Source organism: Aphelocoma coerulescens, chromosome 1, assembly GCF_041296385.1.
Source record: "Aphelocoma coerulescens isolate FSJ_1873_10779 chromosome 1, UR_Acoe_1.0, whole genome shotgun sequence".
Lineage (NCBI taxonomy): Eukaryota > Metazoa > Chordata > Aves > Passeriformes > Corvidae > Aphelocoma > Aphelocoma coerulescens.
The window spans coordinates 32,058,663-32,077,396 of record NC_091013.1 but is presented as its reverse complement, the minus strand read 5'-3'; the positions used below and the strand labels follow the sequence as shown (position 1 = coordinate 32,077,396).

Genomic DNA, 18,734 nt, shown 5'->3' with positions numbered 1-18,734 from the left:
GTTCTGGATGGTTCTTTATGGAGAAAGAGAGCTTTAGGTAGTTAGGGGTTTCTCTGTTTATACAGAAGGCCAACAAATTACTGACAGTTGTGTCTGTGAAAGCTAGTAAAACAGTACAGTAGTGGTTCTGACACGAATGGAACTATCCTAAAACTGCTACCTGTAGCCACAGGGCTTTTTTGTCTTTGTTAGGTGGGCAAGACAAAACTAGGTTCAGGAGCCTTCTGACTGGTAGACAATTATAGCTGAACATGTGCCAGTCTTTCAACCTTTTTAGTTTATTGGAATACATGTAGTTCGAGAGTCCTGAAACCTTCAAAGTCTTTCTCAAGAACTCCTGCAAAAGCACAAAGTTTTAGCCCCCCTTTGTGTCCTTTAGAACATTTAAGGTCTTAATTTTTCTGCAGTTATGCTAAATATTGAGTGTGTCTTTACAGAGCGGGGTCAGGAATCTTGAGTGGGGCCATGTGTTACTGAAGCATGTCTATTTAAAATTATTTTTCCCTACAAAAGTTGCTGTTAGATTAATTTTCTGAGAAAATTGGTAATATTATGTTCTTGATGGAACTTGTATGTACTTTCAGGATCTGTCCATGTTTGATGATTTTTAATGCATATTTCAGGACAGGTTTTACTTGAGCTTTAATGAAGCAGGTTGAAATTTGAGGAAAGTGAAGTTGAAAGGATTCTTAAGGATGTTTGTTTTTTCTTTAGTTGTCTTAATTCTGTATTTTCCTTTATAGTATGTAATTAAGCAACAGATGAGAAATGTGCATTATGTAGTTCAGAAATTTTCAACAAAACAGTGTAAATTCCTTCCTTAACTAAATTCACCAGCTGTAGACATTTTGAGTAAATACATGTAGGTTTGTTGCACTTGTGGTTTAAGAGATGCATCTCTGTAAACTGCCATTTTTCTGGCAACAGGCTGTCCTTCTTAATATTTCCAGTTTGATTTACTAAATGAAATCAGCATTATTTCAGACCAGTAATTAAAGAAAGCATTTTTCATGAAAAGAGCTTCTAAAAATGGTTGTCCTCTCTGTTACGAAAAAGTTGTGAACTTTATCACAGCTTTGGTTTCATCTGCTTTAAGAGGGTTTTTTTTTAAGGATATGTCAAGATTTCAGTTTTGTAGTGTGGATTTCATCAGAAGAAAATTGAGATAGTTATTAATTGACTTATGAAGATAAATACCAAGTATCTGCCCCCCGTGTTTGCAGACATGGTGGTGGACAAAGGTCAATGCTATAAATCCAAGATCCAAAACTTCTGGTTGAGTTAACTGCACTTATTCATTAGCTGCAGGACTAGTGCTGCTTGTTCCTGCTAAGGATCATGTGGTCTGCGGAACTTAGTTATTTATGCACACTTTTATGGCTTTAATTTACAATCAAGGACAGCTTGGCTTGGGAGGACTGTAATTGGTTTGTACCGCTAGCTGTCTGCCTTGCTCCTCCCTGACCAAGAAAGGCTCAGCTGCTTATCAAGCAGGTGCTAAACCTCTGCAGCCCCGCAGAAGGTAAGGCAGCACTCATTTCAGTTTCTGTGATACAGCATCCTGTAATTTGCTGTGGCTTAACAGCTGCTACGTGAGCAGCTGAGCTGTTCTTAAAGCAAGAGAAGACAGCTGGGGAGGAAGAATCATGGCAGCCATCCTAATTTTAAGCAAAACAAGAATAAGAGCTTTTGAATGCTTCATGCCCAGTTTCTCTGTGGAATCTAGATAGAGAGCTCGCTAGCAATCTTTATAGTCTTCAGATGACATGGAATCCCTTATCCTGCTGCATAGTACTATGAGTACCTCTACAAATCAGCTCTGGCTAACAACTGCCACAATAGCTAATTTACCTTTTCCATTTAGTTTAAAACAGTAATCCTCAGATGAAAAAAGTGACCTTGTAAAGTGTTAGTGTAGAACAAGTGTCATTGCAGATCTACAAAATGTTTGTCTATACAGTTAGTTGTTTTTTTCTCTGCAGACTTAGCATGGGATTGGAGACAAGGGAGATATCTGCATCCTCTCTGGTAGTTTCACAACTCAGTCAACAGCTTTGTTAATGAGTGCACCAGGAACAAATAGCCTAGCTATTGTAACCCTGCAGCATTAAGAATAAAAATTAAATCTTAATTTAAATAAGGTTTGTTTTCTCTGGCCATACTGTCACTTAATTCAACATCCCCAGGGAGAACTCACTGTTACCCCACTTTCTTGTATATTGACTGAGTAATTAGTAGGACCTGAAACAAATTCTAAAACCACTTGTAATGCTGCTTTGTCATGGGAAAGACAGACCTGTAAGAGCTTGGCCAAAACTAGTTGCAGTTGTATCACTGTGAAAGACACATGAAGGCTTCACAGCATGTTAGCAATGATAAATTTACAGGTGCTTCTTATTTTGATTGTTTGCAGAGTGTTAGACCTACACCACAGAATGAAGCTATAACAGTACATTTCAAGCCCGTTACGTTAAAAGCCTCTGAAAGTAAATATACCAAAGTTGCAAGTATTAGCTTTGATGGTAAGTACCACTCCTCTCTTCTTATAACTTGTCAAGTGCTTCTGAAAACTTACTGAAGTTTCTTTGATTATTTTCACTCTCTTAACAAAATGCTATTTATAATTTTGAGAAGGAAATGGAATTTTCCTACCTGGAAAAGGCTTATAGTTCTTCTGAACTTTAGTTATTTCTGAAAGGATTGTCTTTGTTCATGATCAGCAAGTATCTTAGACTGGTAAATACAGATGAGAAGAGAAGGTATTCTTAATTTTTCTAATAAACATAGCAGTATTGTTATGTTAAGGCACTGATTATTTAAATGTATTTTTATTTTAAACAGACATTTTAAATAGGGTGCTGAGACATCTTGTTTAAACTGTAGTTCTGCCAGGAAAGGTTGGACTGAGTGATCCCTTGAGGTCTGCTTCCAACCTGGTATTCTATGATTTTTCTCCTATATAGTGTGACTTTAAATACTATGCTGACACTTTGCAGAAAGGCACCTCTGTTTTTATAGAGATTTTAATCAACTGTTAGAATGGTGGTGACTACTCAGATGTTACTGCTTTAAGATGGTAGTTGGTGCTGTAACTCTTTCTGCCTGGATTGCTTAAAAATGGAATCTTACAAATGCAATGCTTGTAGTAGACATAATTTTAGAAGTAGCATGGATAAAGAGGAGAGGATTGATTTTTTATTATCATTTATGGATTAGCACTTTAGAAATTTATTAGCTCATGGTTTCTAAGACAAGCAAAGTATGTTTTAGTTTATAAATTCTGAAATAGATAAATTCTGTCAACTTGAGGTGATAATACATTCAGATTTTCAAGCTGGTGGGAATTGTTATATGAGGACCTACTGGCTAATGTATGGTGCATCTTAGAAGGAATGGTGGTTCCTGGGAAAAATACCCAGTTAAGCTGCTTAATGTGTTTAAGGAATTGACTTGACAAATTCTTATCAGTGAAGCAGCCAGCCCTAAATATTTGCAATGTCAGCTGTCCTAATTACATGCAGGGGCTTTGGGGGCTTGGTGGTTTCTCTTAATTAGTATTTGAATCCCCTTGATTTTTTTGGCACTACTGCTACCAGGCTAATGTTGCTTGTTCTGTGATTTTGGAGCAGACCTGTGAGCATCACTCTTGGTGCTTGTGTAGTTTGGGTTCTTACATGGATTCTACTTCTATTTTTGTAAAGTTTAGCTTGTCTTTCATTTCTTCATTATTAAGAAGTTGTTATGTTTCTGGCCCAAAGTTCCTTTCAACTGGTAGCTCTTAGTGAGGGGGCCCAGCAATCTCAGGCTTCTATTCTGTTAGGGGAGGGATATATATATATATATATATATATATATATATATATAGGGTTAGGGGAGGTATATATATATCTGTATACTCCGTACTCTTAGTGGGCAGTTCAGTTCATCTGGGATCCAAATTATCTTCTGGATATGTTCAAGTTATTTATATGACAGGAACAATCAGGCTTCCCCATTGTAGATAAGCTTGCTAAATCAGGCAGTCATCTAACTGTTGTTAAATGGGAAGAGTTCAGAATTGGGATCTCTTGTTTCATAGACTTTACACCATGTCAGTTTGCTTATTGAAATTAATTTCCTTAAACTCCACTTTTTTCCTTCCATGGTAATTAATTTCTGGGCTAGCTCTGTGGTTTTATTCTTCCATTCATTCTAGTCTAGCTTAATGGATCAATTTTTGTCAGCTTTAACAAACTTCCTATATTCTTGTGTGTACAGCATCAAAAGCTAAAAAAGCATCACAGTCTTCTGGGAAAATAACTGTTAAAGCAAAAGAGAAGAGCTATTCCAAACTTGAAATACCATATCAAGCAGAAGTGTTGGATGGGTAAGCTTCCAGTAACTGAACATAGCTCAAAAACTAAATGCTCTAAATTAGAAGGGAATATTCCTGTTTTTAAACAAATGGAGGAGGCAGGTAGTCTTAGCCATTCATAAGTTGGTTTCAAGGCTTGAGTTAAAATTGTCCTTAGTGAGTTGTTTTTCGGAGCAGCTGAAGACTGCAGATGAGACATTGGAAATATTTCTGGTTTTGCATTTGCTGTTCTACTTCTATATGAAGTACAGGTAGAGAAAATACTTTTAGTTTTAAGCAAAATTTTGGAAGAACTCTGTGTTCCTTGGGTTTTGTTACTTATTTACAAAGTTTGGCTAAGTTGACTTTAAAAACATTTTGAATGAGGTGCTGCTTTATCAACAGAACTGGCAGAGTATTTTAAAGGCAAACAAACTAAACCTTACCTATCAGAATTTTTGTGCTGCAGATGCATGATTTGGTTAATAAGAAATATGCATGATTTGCAAATTGTCTCAATGCTTCAACACTTCCTTTTAGTCCTCCTATTATTCTGATTTGCATGTTTTCTTATCTTACTTGATTTACTTAGTTATTAATGTCACTGTAGTGCTAATAATATAGTTGCAGCATGCAGTGGGGTATGTACCTTTTCTGCTGTTTGGTGAATTCTAGTCTATGTGTAAGGAAAATACTTTGAGGACAATCTTTATTTTCTTTACACTGTTTTCTTTTAATAGATATTTAGGATTTGATCATGCTGCCACACTCTTTCACATCCGTGACAGTGCTGCTGATTCTGTGGAAAGACTGATCTATCTAACAAACACGTTCAGTTTCTCAGTCCTTATACATGATGTTGTGTTACCAGAAGAAGCAAAACCAATGTTTAAAGTAAGTCCCATTTCAGTGAATGCTTTTACCTAATAGTAAATGCTTAAATGTGATGCACTTTGTTCAGTTGTAACCTTGGTCTTCATTGTTCACTGATCTAGGTCCAGAACTTCAGTAAACCAGTCTTAATTCCACCTAATGAATCCAGATACATTTTTACACTTAATTTTATGCCTTCCACATCATCTGTTCACATAGATAACAATATTCTACTTATCACCAATGCTTCTAAATTTCACCTACCTGTCCGAGCATACACAGGATTTCTAGATGTAAGTATTTTTTTTTCCTTTTTTTTTTTTTTTTTAACTTCTGTCTAATTAGAGGCAGACTTCATAGGACTCTTTAATTCTTTATTCTACTTTGGTGTCTGTTGAAAAATTTTTTTGTTCCCTTTAAAAGCTTTAGTTTTACATAGGAAATTTAGTTGTGTTAAAGTTACTAATGCATTTTTTAATGAGCTTAGAGTTTGAGCACACTTTATATTTCACTTATGCTAAAATACTTTTATCAATCTTTCCAGTACTTTGTACTGTCTCCAAAAACTGAGGAGCGATTTATAGATTTTGGCATATTGAGTGCAACAGAAGCTACCAGCATTTTATTTGCAGTCATCAACAGCAATCCAATAGAGGTAAGGATGCATTATTTTTAGTTTATCTTTTAAAAAAATTACATCAGTGTTGTTGCTGAAAACAGTACCTTTTGTTCTTTTTAAGCTGGCTATAAAAAGTTGGCATATTATAGGGGATGGCTTGGCTGTAGAACTTCTAACAACTGAAAAGGGAAACAGAACAACAATAATTGCAAACCACCATGAACTACAAAATGCTACTGCTTCTGATCAGTCTTCAGTAAGTAATCCTTTGAATCCATTGCTCGAAGCTAGATTTAGGAGGGGAGAAAAGAGACAAACCTCTGCAACTTCTTTCAGTTTCATTTTGGCAGAGGAGAGATAAGAATTCTGAATTTTTGTCTGAAGTTGAATATGATAAAGCATGTAGACTTCATAAATTTATTCTAAGGAGCAGCATTGTATTCAAATTGCTGTTTCTGACGTTTACCCTTTCAAAATCTAACCAATCTCCATACCCTCAGATGATGCTCATCATAAATCTGGGATGAGTGGGAATTCAATCACCACAAGGAATAGATAATTTTTGTGTTAATCGCTTATGTATGAGAATTTTTTGTTTATCATTGACAGAGGTTTTAAATGGTTTTGAGTCTGTTCTTAGTGAGGTTTCGTTTTGTTTAATGGAATACATTGGTGACTTTTTCTACCATTTACAGGTGATCCTAGCATCAGGTTATTATGCAGTGTTCAGAGTAAGTCTAATAGCGAAGGAACTTGAAGGAATTCATGATGGAGCTGTACAAATCACAACAGATTATGAGGTATATTTATCGTATAATAAATGAGTGTTGCCCAAAAGATAGGTTCAGTCTTTAAGTGTTGTATTAGTGGACAGACTGTAGCATGAGGGAGAAGTTGAGGTTGGAAGGGAACTCTGGAGGTCAGGTTATCTTTGCAAGTTAACCCTTCATCGTACAACAGTAGTGCTACTTAAGCTTCTGTTATGATTTTCATCCGCCTTTCAGAAATATCCATTTAAATCTGACCTAATGCTTTGCAGTTTGGGCTCTTCAGTGACATGGCACATCCTGAAAGCATCAATGCATGGATGTTGGGGCGTATCATGTGCTGACAACGTTCTTTTCCATACGTTATCAGTTACTGAAATTGAGCTATAATATCGGACTTTTTTGTCAAAACACAATGTGAAAGCTGTTTTGGAGAGTCATAAAATCATTAAGGTTTGAAGAGACAAGATACCCCCATGCCCTCTAAACCATACTGCAGTTTGCCACAATTTGCTGGCAGTTGATGAAACAGAATCCTTACACTGATTATTATAGGAGGGAACAGCCAGTTGCCTTAACTTCATATGCCTTATTTTTGCAGGAGACAGTCTAATGAATAATGCAATCTGTATTTAATATCTTTGTGTGATATATGGAAAAAAACCTCAAATGGCACTCTGTGCTTATGAAGTCAGGAAATCATGTCACTGATTGCATGGTTCTCAGGGTGCTACAGAAAATGGGAAATTGCCATTTCTGCCAGTTGTCAGAGATTTTAAGCTTTTTTGTAATATAGCCACACATATATGTGACTCTTCAGTTATAGATTATGAAGCATTTAATTTTCTTGCCTGCTACAAGTTATTCTACTCATATTGGTACTTGAATCTCATTGACATCCCTTCCACACTACTTTTTGGATGTGTGTCTTGAGGTATTACAATGACACCTTATGATGTTTTGAGAAGTTGGGTGTATCTTTTTCCCTCCTTTACTTTAAAGATGTTACCCTCCTGTTTTCCAACAAAGTAAGCCCCATTCAAATGAGACCTATATAATACCCCATTGGGGAGCTTATGTTTTCAGTATGCTTTTCTGCTCCTTGTAGAATAGAACTGAGGATGGCTGAGTAAAGGAGAGCTTCCTGACAGTATGGAGTGACTGTTCAGAATATGATGATGGGTTGAAATCTTAATTCATGTCTCTGTGTTTTAAATGTCTGTATAATCCTAGAGGACATTAATTGTAGAATTTCAGGGTTTTTTTATTCGATGCAATTTAAAAGTGGAAGAGACATTTAAAGGCTGGAAATGTAAGAGGTTTTTTCCTAAATTTTTCTTGGGGTTTTTTTTTTGTCCAGATTTTAACTATACCAGTGAAGGCCGTGATTGCTGTAGGCTCATTGACCTGCTCCCCAAAACATGTTTTTCTTCCACCCTCTTTTCCGGTAAGAGAGTTGGGGAGGATGAATTGTTTACTTGCTGTGTTTTTCCTTCATATGCCCTTTTCAAGGGAGACCACTGTCCTGAGTTCTGTGTCAAATTGCTGGAGAGGTTGTGCTACTGAATTGTTATGATCAGTTTGTCATTATTTTGGGGGATGTTTGGAGTTTTTCTGCCACGTGTTCCAAGCATGAGTTGTCCCTACATCTCCTCAATAGCCCACTTCAATGGGATCTTGGCATACTCATGTAATGGAATAGATCTCATCAGAGAAAGGTTAGTGAGCAGGACTTCATTGAGTGTTTGCTGCAATTGCCACAAATTCCATCTTCCTTCTGATCTCCTGTGTCACAAATTCTTCTGAAGTCTTTTGCTACTCTTGAGGTCAAACTGTCATGGCTACAGTTGCAAAGATCACTAGTTGTTTTTTAAAATCTTCAAGATCTGGGGTTTTTTTGTTGTTTTTTTTTTTTACTATATAGCCTCACCATTATATGGATACTTACTACACTGAGTGCCACACCTATAACTTCCTTATGAACTGCTTCATAAGCTTTTGATAAGCTAAAATAGCTTAAAGATCCACTTCCCTTGCTTTCACTGGAGATAAAGCAGTTTCTATATTCTGTATCTGAATCTATTAGAAATTATTATTATTACTATTATGAAGAAGAAGAATTCCTGTGAAGAATGTCCCTTTTGAGTGCCACGTTAAAATATTTTGTTCCATGTTGGACCTTAAAGTAGTAATATTTTTTTAATCTCCTTTGAGTTAGTTTTAGCTGAAATGGCTAAAGAACTTCTCAGTACTTCATAGTAATAAGCTCACAGTCTTGGTCAGCTTGATTTTTGAGGGGGCTCTGTCTTGTTTGTTTGTTGTTTGTGGCTTTTTGTTTTGGCTTTGCAGTTTTGGTGGGGGGTTTTTGTTTGTTTGGATTTGGGGAGTTTTGTTTGGTTGGTTTGTTTGCTTTTGCTTTATTTTGTTTAGGCAGATACTACTTCTTGTAGCATCTGTGTTTCTCAGGCATAGCTTCCTTGATGTCATTATTCTTTCTCTTCCCCAGATTGTTGTGATTTTTATTGTCTTCATGCTTTTTCTAGTAATGTTTTCAGACAATTTTTCATTCAGGGGACCTTTGGCCTCCTGAATTTTGTTTGGGAATATAGATTAAGATACAATTATCACCTTGGACAAGATTATAGGCTATTTACTGTGTTCAAGCCCCAAGCTTTTCAGAGCAGTCAGCTTCACTTAGCTCTTTTTGTATTTGAGAATATTAACAGCAGACTTACTTTTACTTCTTCTTGGATTCATTTCAAACTAAACTCATGCTCACTGAATTCATGCTACTCTTGCATTTAGTTCTTCTGTAATGCCTCTATTACTTATGAAAATAAGTCTAAAATAGCATCAGTTCTTTTTGTTTCAGTGTTTGGTAGAGAAACTTGACAGTTACACCATCCAGGAATAACTAGGTGCTACTATTTTAGTAACACATGCTTTTCAGTTCATACTTAGGATGTAATTCTCCTGCAGCTGCCTGGTTGCAAGAGCTGTCTGTCTGTTTATAATTTTAGCGTATTTGTACCTAAGTGTGATTTCTGGTATTCTGTTGAAGGTTGTTGGCAATACACTGACAGTGTATACAAGCCTTGTAAAGGTCAGTGTCTTGATTTAAACAAATCTTAGCTGTGTTGACTTCTGCTTCATAGTGTCATCTTTACCTCACAGTGCCACCTCTCAATTCTTCCTTGATCAAAGCTCATCTTTGAGGACTTCTATGCTAAATGGCATTGTTCTGTTTTTCTTATTACTGATGAACAATTTTTTTTCCCATTGTCTGTTGTTTCATGTCTAAATGCTGTGAAGGTCTTAGTAAAATACCATTTATTTGTTGTAGACACTTTAACAAACCTGTGTCTTGTCCAGTTGATGACTGTTTGTTACTCATAGGAATCCACAAATGAAGCTCTGACATACCTTCTATTCAGTTTAACAGGACTGTATCATTAAGGATTTATTCTTGTAGTTTCTTTCCCTCTGCAATTACTACTATTGAGACTGTTGCAATATTTGACTGTTTCCTGAGGCCACAGTCAAATTTTGAACCTGCAAAAGTCCTCGCCCATGTCTCCACTTAAACTTAGGGAATTTTTTTTTGAAGTCTAAAGTATTGATTTAAGGGGAACAAGAAAAACGTGTTCATTAAAAGATAATCTTGGGTATTTATATTTGCTCATACTGATTTTTTTGCTCATACTGAAGTCTCACCACCAGTCCTGAGTTGCACTTTTCTTCTGCTTTTGTTTCTATTAATTGTTTCCTCTATACATGTCAGAGTTGGGTGTTGAGGTAAGGTGTGAAACATGAGCACAGAGTCATTGATTTACAACTGAGGGCAGGGGTAAAGCTTGAGCATTGTAAGGATTTTGATCATGACAATTAAAATGCATTTTCTATGCTTAAAAGATAAAATAATGTTTGACTCAGAAAAGGAGGCAGGGTTTCAGGATGTGGGGAAAAAACTTCCTGTTTTCTTCTTAAATGTAGTTTTGGTGTCTTAAATGCATTTGGGAGCAGGAAGGAGGTTTTTAAATGGCCTCCGTCACCTGTAGTGTTTGTAATCTTAGCTTCCCTTTACTCTTCCTTTTAGATTATTTCTAATTAATAGCAACTAATTACTATTTCTAATTGCTAGCAGTGATCTCTTACGAAAAGATTGTTTCCCTTTAGTAATAGGAGGCTCAGAAAACTGAACTTTTCTCTTGCCTTTCCTCTTCTGATACTTCTTTTATCATGATTTGATTAAGGAGAGCTGTTATCCTAGCTCTTCCAAGATACTTCACATGTTCTTAATTTTCAAAGAAGGATGAACTGTGTTTGGAAGCAGATGAAGGAAAGAATACAACTTCACAGAAACTTACTATCTTGAAGTGTTGCAAATGGCATTTCTTTAAGATAGTGTAATTAAAAATCTCAGTTTAGCATTTCAGCAGTGCTGTGGTCTTTGCCAGCCTGCATAAATAGATACATATGCTAGGAAAAAATGCATATCCTGCAGACTTATTTCCTTTTATTTTTTTAGGGGAAAGTAGTTCACCAGAGCCTGAACATTATGAACTCCTTTTCTCAGAAGGTGAAAATACAACACATACGGTCCCTGTCAGAAGATGTAAGGTTTTATTATAAGAGGCTAAGAAGTAATAAAGAAGATTTAGAGCCAGGAAAAAAATCAAAGGTTTGTTTATGCCTTATTTCTAAATCTTTGTAAGTTATCTTTTCTTTATAGCATATGTTAAGTTTCTGTGTTCAAGAGAAAGCTTCTTTCTTTTTTCTTTGGTCATCAGATTTACTGTGCTGTTTAACTGATCAGCTCTTACATGTTTTGCAGATTGCAAATATTTATTTTGATCCTGGTTTACAATGTGGAGATCATTGTTATGTAGGATTGCCCTTTCTATCTAAATGTAAGTAATGTTCAACTTTTTAATGAAAATCATTTAAAATAAGTTTTCTCCTTAAGTAATGATTTTACGTGGAGATTTTTAAAAACACGGTATTTGTTACAGCGGAATCTAAAGTTCAGCACAGCATAGCAATGCAAGAAGATTCATGGGATTCTGACTGGGATTTGCATGAGAATTTATTCAGAGAATGGACAGAAATAAAAGAGAATGCAAGCCATAGGTAAGTATTTTATTCCTGTTGTTTGCTCAGGCCTTAAATCAGTAATAATTCTGTGATATGTGTGCTCTTATTGAATACAAAGCTTCTTAATATTGCTGTGCTTTTTGAGAGGGGGCCGAGAAGGAATTGCTTGGCCTACTCTGCAAAACCTTTAAAGAGAGCATTCTAAAAGTTAAAAACAGTAATAATTTCCTCAAGTTAAAGAAAACACTTAAAGTTACTATTCACTGAGTTGCTGGAGTTCTTGAAAGGATTGTAACAGCAAGGCAGTCTCTACTCTCCAAAAATCTCTGAAAACAGATTATAGTGTTTGTTCAGTATCCCTGCTTAAGCTGTTTTAAAATAGTATCCTCAATATTGCTTTTAACATTTCATAAGGTTTTCTGTTGTTACCATACCAGGATTATTGCATTTCAGTGAATTACAAAAATTTTCTTATATTTTACCTTGAGATGATCAATGGTTGCTACTTAATATTTAGAAAAAGTCAAACTCTGTAGACGCTACATACCTTTTACGTCTGCCTTCTCATACATAAAGTTGGTTTAATCTCCAGGAGACACGAGTTAACATTAACAGCAAGTGTGTGTCTTTTGTGTTGATAGCATCCAGGTTACCCTTTCAAAACAGGTATATGAAGAAACAAAATGTCTGTATGCAACCAAATAGAATAACAAAAGCATTCCCCCTTTATCACTTCTGTGTTATAATGGTGATATATTAATAACTCCTGAGAAAATTTGATCTAAACAGAATCCTCTATTTAGCCACACCAGTAACTTTCAAGAATGTCCTATCCCCTACAGTAAGAGAACAGTAAAGGAGAATGCTACTAAAGATTAGTTCTGAATAAGTAATAGTTCTAGCTTGAATATACAATGCTTTAATATTATTTATTATTATATATTCTAGAGTATTTAATACTTTTAAAGAGAGTTAAAATTACCCAGCTGTCCAAGGGATCATTCAGGGAAAGGACAGACAACTTCTGAAAACAGAGGGGGTTGTGACTGCACATTTGGAGTCTCTCCAAAATACTTCTCTGCGTTTGAAGTCTAGTATTTTGTCTATTTTGCTGACTGGAGAACTCAATACTGTTAGTGTTGTTTCAGTGCATGCTGGAGAGCTTGTAGGAAAATGGGACCCAAATCTGGTGTGGAGGTTGGTTAATAGCAAAGAACTTCATTCACTGATGGAAATAGTGGCTAGCACCAAGTGGGACTTGTTCAGATTTGCTTTAGGTTTATTAGATAGGTGTGCAGGCACACAGTCTGGGTATCCAGTGCAGTTAGAGTAGATGTACTGATTTACTGTACATGTGCAGGCAAAATCCATTTTCTGGATTGTGGATGCTGTATTGGAGTTTTTCCCTTTCTACTATTTGTACCTTTTCAAATCATCAAATATATTTTGGGTTGTTTTTCTTAGTGACCTGAATCTCAGTTACATTCTCAAAATTTGTTCCTGCAAAATGTAAAAGTAAGTTTTATAACTGTTTCTCCAGACTGAATGCTGTATTTGAAGTAGACACAGATCTTCAGAAGGATGTCCAGTTGAAAATTACAGCAGAAATGTCCTGGCCTTCCATCCTTAGTTCACCACGCCATCTAAACTTCCCTCTTACCAACACAAACAGCTCATCAGTAAGTTTTTTGTGATAATACCATTTTAAGAGGTGTTTCTGATTGCATTAATGGTAATGTAAACTTCTAAAAAATTTTCTTTCTGAATAGGAAGAAGAAATTTTTCTAGAAAATCCAGCTGATGTTCCTGTGTATATTCAGTTTCTTCCAGTAGCTCTGTATTCTAACCCATCCACTTTCGTTGACAAGCTGTTAGAACGGTAAGTGTTGTTGTGGAATCCTTGGGGTGCTCTCACTCAGCAGAAGAAATGCATTTTACATGGAATGAGTGCGTGATATGGCAGTTGTGTTGGTGGTTAGTGTTAGTCACCTCTAGAATTTGAATTCTATTGCCATTGAACACACATCTGTATTTTTTATTGAGCTAAAATGTGTTTACATTACTTCCTTAACTTAATGTAAGAGGGGGGGGAAATAAGAAGAAATCAAGTTATGCTTTCCAGCTGTGTGTTGGGCTACCATAGATACTTGATTTGTGCTCAAATCCATAAATACAAGTATGTCATTACCCTCTCTGACCTGTGAGAAAGAAAAAGTTGCAATTTCATTTCAGGTTTAATTTGAGTAGACCAACTAATTTCAATCAGAGGACTCTAGAGTTCCAGGTCTTCAGAAATTGTGTAAGTATTTCAGTACATTCTTGGTAATTTTAAATTCAGGTATTTTCATGTTTTAGTAATAGTTCAGCCATACATGCCTTCAAGTTTAGGTATTGGTATGGAAAATGGGATGTCTGTTGGATATCAAGAAATTGGGAAAAGAAGAATTTCTTTAAATGTGACTAATGAAGTGTCACTTTTTCTATATACTTACATCATAATACAACTGTTGAAGTTAGAGGAAGACTGCATTTACTCATTCTCTTACTGACAGGATTATTTTCCTCAGCATAGTGGTTACTAGTTCTAAAATTAGGAAAGAATTTATTTTTCTATTGCTTTGTTGGTTCTTTTAAGGGATTTGAGTATTGTGGACTACTTTTAAGTGTGTGCTTTTTCATATAGAGCATGCCACATCCTAAGCACTTCTTTTTCTATCTGACTTTTCCCCTCCATTTGCAGTTCGGTTTAGATTAACATTCGATGCTTGTTCAGTGTCTGAAGACAAATGGCAAACTTAGCAAAATACACTTCCTTGTGCAGTTCTTCTATTTTGTTTGCTTAACAGTGGAAAATTCTGAGAAAAAAATTTTCCATAATGGTTTGATGCTAATTTGGTGTTTGAAATATATATGCAAGAACTTATGATATCTTTCTTCCACTAGAACTTTATGAATCTACATGGGTGAAGTTTACCTCAGTTCTGTTCTGTTGTGTTGTTCTGCTTCTTCATTAACATAAGCAGTTTAATAATAAGTAGGGAAATTTTTGTGCTATCAGAGTTTCTGGTTAAAAAAACAGAATATGTCATTGAGTAGTATCCTTTGTTTATTACAAGACCACTTTTCTAGCTAAAATAATACCATTTCTATCAAATACATGTAAAAATGTCTTATTTTTTAAAGCATTGCTTTGTTTTCCCCACCCTCTTAAGGTCCAACCACTACAGACGACTGTGGGACTTACAAAGGGCCTGGCTCATCATTTCATTTTAAGTCTAATATTAAAACCTGGTGAGAGAAAGTCTGTCAAAGTAAAGTTCTCTCCAGTTCTTAATAAAACTGTTTCATCATTGATTGTTATCAGGTAAGAGAGATATTTCTGAAGTAAGTGTGGGTTTTTTTCTGTTTTTCTATTTATATGTAAGATCATACTTGCGATCAGCTGTCAAGAAACTATTGCTTTTACAAGAATAATCGTAGAATCACGTCTGCAGAAAGATTTAATTTAAATGTAATTGTGACATGTTTTACAGTATTTTAACTGTATTCAGTACATACTCAGTAATGCAAATAATCCACTATTATACTTACCATAGAATCACAGAAGGGCTTGGTTTGGAAGGGGCCTCTAAAAGTCATTAGTCCAAACCCCCTGCAATGACCGGGGACACCTTCAGGTTTCTCAAAGCCCTGTCAAAGCTGATCTTGAATGTTTCCAGGGATGGGGCATCTACCACCTCTCTGGGCGACCTGTTCCAGTGCTTTAGCACCCTCATTGTAAAAAATCATTTTCCCTTTATCTAGTCTGAATCTACCCTCTTTTAGTTTTAAAACCGTCCCTCCTTGTCCTGTCACTACAGGGCCTATTAACAAGTTTGTCCCCATCTTTCTTATGGACTCCGTTTAAGTACTGGAGCTCCTGTGTGGTCACCAGGAAGCTTTCTCCTTTCTAGACTGAATAATCCAAATTCTCTCAGCCCTTCCTCATAGGAGAGGTGCTCCATCCCTCTAATCACCTTGGTGCCTCTTGTCTGGACTTGCTCCAACAGCCCTATGTCTTTCCTGTGCTCAGGAGACCCCAGAGCTGGATGCAGCTCTCCAGGTGGGGTCTTAGCAGAGCAGAGTGGCAGAATCTCCTCCCTCACCCTGCTGGCCATGCTGCTTTTGACACAGCCCAGGGTATGACTGGCTTTCTGGGTTGTGAGTGCACATTGCTGGGTCATGTCACCCACCAGTACCTGGAGAGTTGATTTCTGAAGTACATCCTACATGTCTTGAGAAAAGGGTCTCTAGTTAGAGATGCCCTTTGCAAGATCAAGCTACAATGCAAGTTCAGTCTTTCTAGTAAAGAACATTGAATAACTATTTCACTTACATATCAGGTGTGATGCCTTAGTAAGAGAGATACAAATTTTAACTACTATTCCATTGGGGTTTGTATTTGTATGCTATGATGTGATTTCTTGAGAGTTTTGTCTTGGAAACACTATGTTTGAGACCCCTGGTGTTTACTTCCATAATGTGGGGACTTCTGTGGAACAGATTATATATTTGTTCTCCAGATTTGGGATATAGACTCATAGAGAAGCTTTTATTAATGTTTCCCCCTGCCCTTTTCTTTTTTACACAGAAATAATTTGACTGTAGTAGATGCCATAATGGTACAAGGACAAGGAACAACTGAGAGCTTGAAGGTTGCAGGCAAACCTCCTGGCCCAGGAAGTTCTTTACGCTTTAAAATCACAGAAGCATTATTAAAAGACTGTTCAGAAAGTAAGTACCTCTTGAGCTAATATGCTGAACAGAAAAGAAGTCTTATTTTATGTGTAAAACTTGAAATGTGTGGAAATTCTTTTCCCCTCTTCTAGTGCCCCAGAAATTCAATTCCTTTAAATGCATTAAAATTGCTACTTTATTTAGGCAGAATACAAAATGTATTACGTTTTTCATTTTAACATGAAAACTAGGAAAGATAAAACAGAAGCTCTTTGTCTACTAAAATTCAAGACAGAGGAGGTAAAGATCTGGGCATATTTACTAGCAAAATCTCTAGTTCCTAAATTTAATACAAAATGGATCATGGGCGCAACTTTGTGTACTTCTTTTCCTCACACCTTCATAGTCTTTCCTCATACCTTCATAGCCATTGGGGAAGAAAGGCTGGGTATGTTCCTTGATGAAAAATTAAATTCCAGGCAGATTCTACTCTGAGATCAGAGAGAGGTTTTCTGCTCTTTGGCCTCAGGCTTACTTCTGAGAGGAGAACTGAGAGTACATATATTACCTAACAAACTGGTAAAAGAGTTTTAGTTGTACCTGGCATTAAAATCTGTTGTGCTACTTTGCAGTCTTCCAGACATTTCTAAGGTGCCATGTTAATTATTATCTGAGATTATTCTGCTTTTTTTGAGCGGTGAGTAAGAAAACTTGAAGTAAAGCTTAGTCATTACCTTTTACCTGTTGTGATTAGGGATTTTTTTGCTAATAAGACGTGTTGTTAAGCCATGTATTTTTATTTTTAAGACACACAAAGAAAAAAGGAACAAACTGTTTTAATTCTTCTCTTGCTGGGACTGTTCACATAATACCACAACATTAGGCAGTACATAAAAGAACTTTGCAACTTAGGTGATATCTTTGTGGGGCCTCAGTGCTGTCAGAGGTTAGGGGGTTTTTGTTTTTTTCCCTCATGAGTTAGAGGGCTCTGGAATTGTACAAGTGCCCTACCTTGACAGTGAGGGAATCTGGCTGCAGAGATATGTTTCCTACAAGTTAAAGTTTCCAAGGACCTTGCTAGTCCCCTTTATGCTGTAATACTGGCAGAACTCTCTTCTGCTGTAGAATATGAATATAGTGAAGGATATCTGCTTAGCGTAACACTAACCACTGCTGTTTGCTTCTAGAAATGAAATACAAGGAGCCGAATTTCACACTGAGAAGAACATTTAAAGTGGAAAATACAGGGCAGCTGCAGATTAATGTGAAAACTATGGAAATCAGTGGCTACACATGTGAAGGATATGGATTTAAAGTAGTTAACTGTCAGGAATTTGCACTAAGTGCCAATGCCTCTAAAGACATTGTCATATTGTAAGTGTTTTTTCTTAAATCTAAATGGAGTGTTACATTTGGAATTTTAATTTTGTTTCAGAGAAAAAGTCCCTTAGTTAAATTCTGAGGGCTTTTTACTGAAGTTTGAGGGTATGGGGGGTTTATACAGTATTACACAACTATGACATTTTCTCTCTTCTTGCAAACACTATTTGATTTTTCATACCATGTTTTTGTGACTGGCTATAGTATTACTTCTATTACTATCCAGTAAGTATAACTTGCTGTGCTGGAATATGTTACTATATGGGGTTATATTAATTTCCCTCTTTTGACTTGTGAATGCACATGGGACCTAGACCTACATATCGTTTTGGTGCATTGCAGTATGTAGAAAAGAGCCTTTGGTCTAAGGATTGTTATTGTCATGCACAGCATTTTAGTCTTGAATATTTTGTCTGCTGCCTTAATGATAATGTTTGTGTAATTCTGTCAGTTTTTATTGTAAAAAAGTCTCTGCACCAAACACTGATCTTTTAACAGTGCTTTTTTGTAAAGTTAACTATTCAGAAAATGGTATCTAAAAAGTTCAGAAGTTGCTTCTGTTCTGCAAGTGGATGTATGAAATACTGCTGCAGTGAAATAGTATTTCACTAGTATTTCTGCACAATTTTAGTTTGTGATGAGACTGTGATGTAGTGGTAATGCTTTTGAAGTCACATTTGTGACTTAAAGGTGAAGTGTTTAAAAAATTTATAGCTCACATAGTCGTTGGTTCCATTACTTACTTAGACCTGCTGTTAAATTTTTACTGCATTCACAGCTTTTATTAACAGATGTGGTAAAATGTTATTTTCAGTTATTATAACTTCGTCTGGTACCTCAGGAGTAATCCAGTATCAGATGTGTTAAGCATAGGTGTTAGTGAACATAGTCAATTACATCACGGAGATTTGAAAGATACAAGTATTTTTAGGCTGTGTGGTAATTGGTTGAG

At 36.1% G+C, this 18,734-nt stretch overlaps 1 protein-coding gene across 1 annotated transcript in view; it reads left to right on the top strand.

The window, feature by feature from the left end:
• TMEM131 (transmembrane protein 131) overlaps window positions 1–18,734 on the top strand; it is a 94,561-nt gene that overhangs the window by 57,429 nt on the left and 18,398 nt on the right. Inside the window, exons 12-28 of the mRNA XM_069006087.1 lie at window positions 2,414–2,522; window positions 4,258–4,366; window positions 5,074–5,227; window positions 5,329–5,499; window positions 5,751–5,861; window positions 5,947–6,081; window positions 6,521–6,625; window positions 7,953–8,039; window positions 11,121–11,273; window positions 11,427–11,502; window positions 11,605–11,722; window positions 13,227–13,365; window positions 13,456–13,565; window positions 13,919–13,985; window positions 14,899–15,050; window positions 16,317–16,459; window positions 17,590–17,776. Coding sequence (XP_068862188.1) covers window positions 2,414–2,522; window positions 4,258–4,366; window positions 5,074–5,227; window positions 5,329–5,499; window positions 5,751–5,861; window positions 5,947–6,081; window positions 6,521–6,625; window positions 7,953–8,039; window positions 11,121–11,273; window positions 11,427–11,502; window positions 11,605–11,722; window positions 13,227–13,365; window positions 13,456–13,565; window positions 13,919–13,985; window positions 14,899–15,050; window positions 16,317–16,459; window positions 17,590–17,776 — 2,126 coding nt within the window. The remainder of the gene's footprint in view (window positions 1–2,413; window positions 2,523–4,257; window positions 4,367–5,073; window positions 5,228–5,328; window positions 5,500–5,750; window positions 5,862–5,946; window positions 6,082–6,520; window positions 6,626–7,952; window positions 8,040–11,120; window positions 11,274–11,426; window positions 11,503–11,604; window positions 11,723–13,226; window positions 13,366–13,455; window positions 13,566–13,918; window positions 13,986–14,898; window positions 15,051–16,316; window positions 16,460–17,589; window positions 17,777–18,734) is intronic.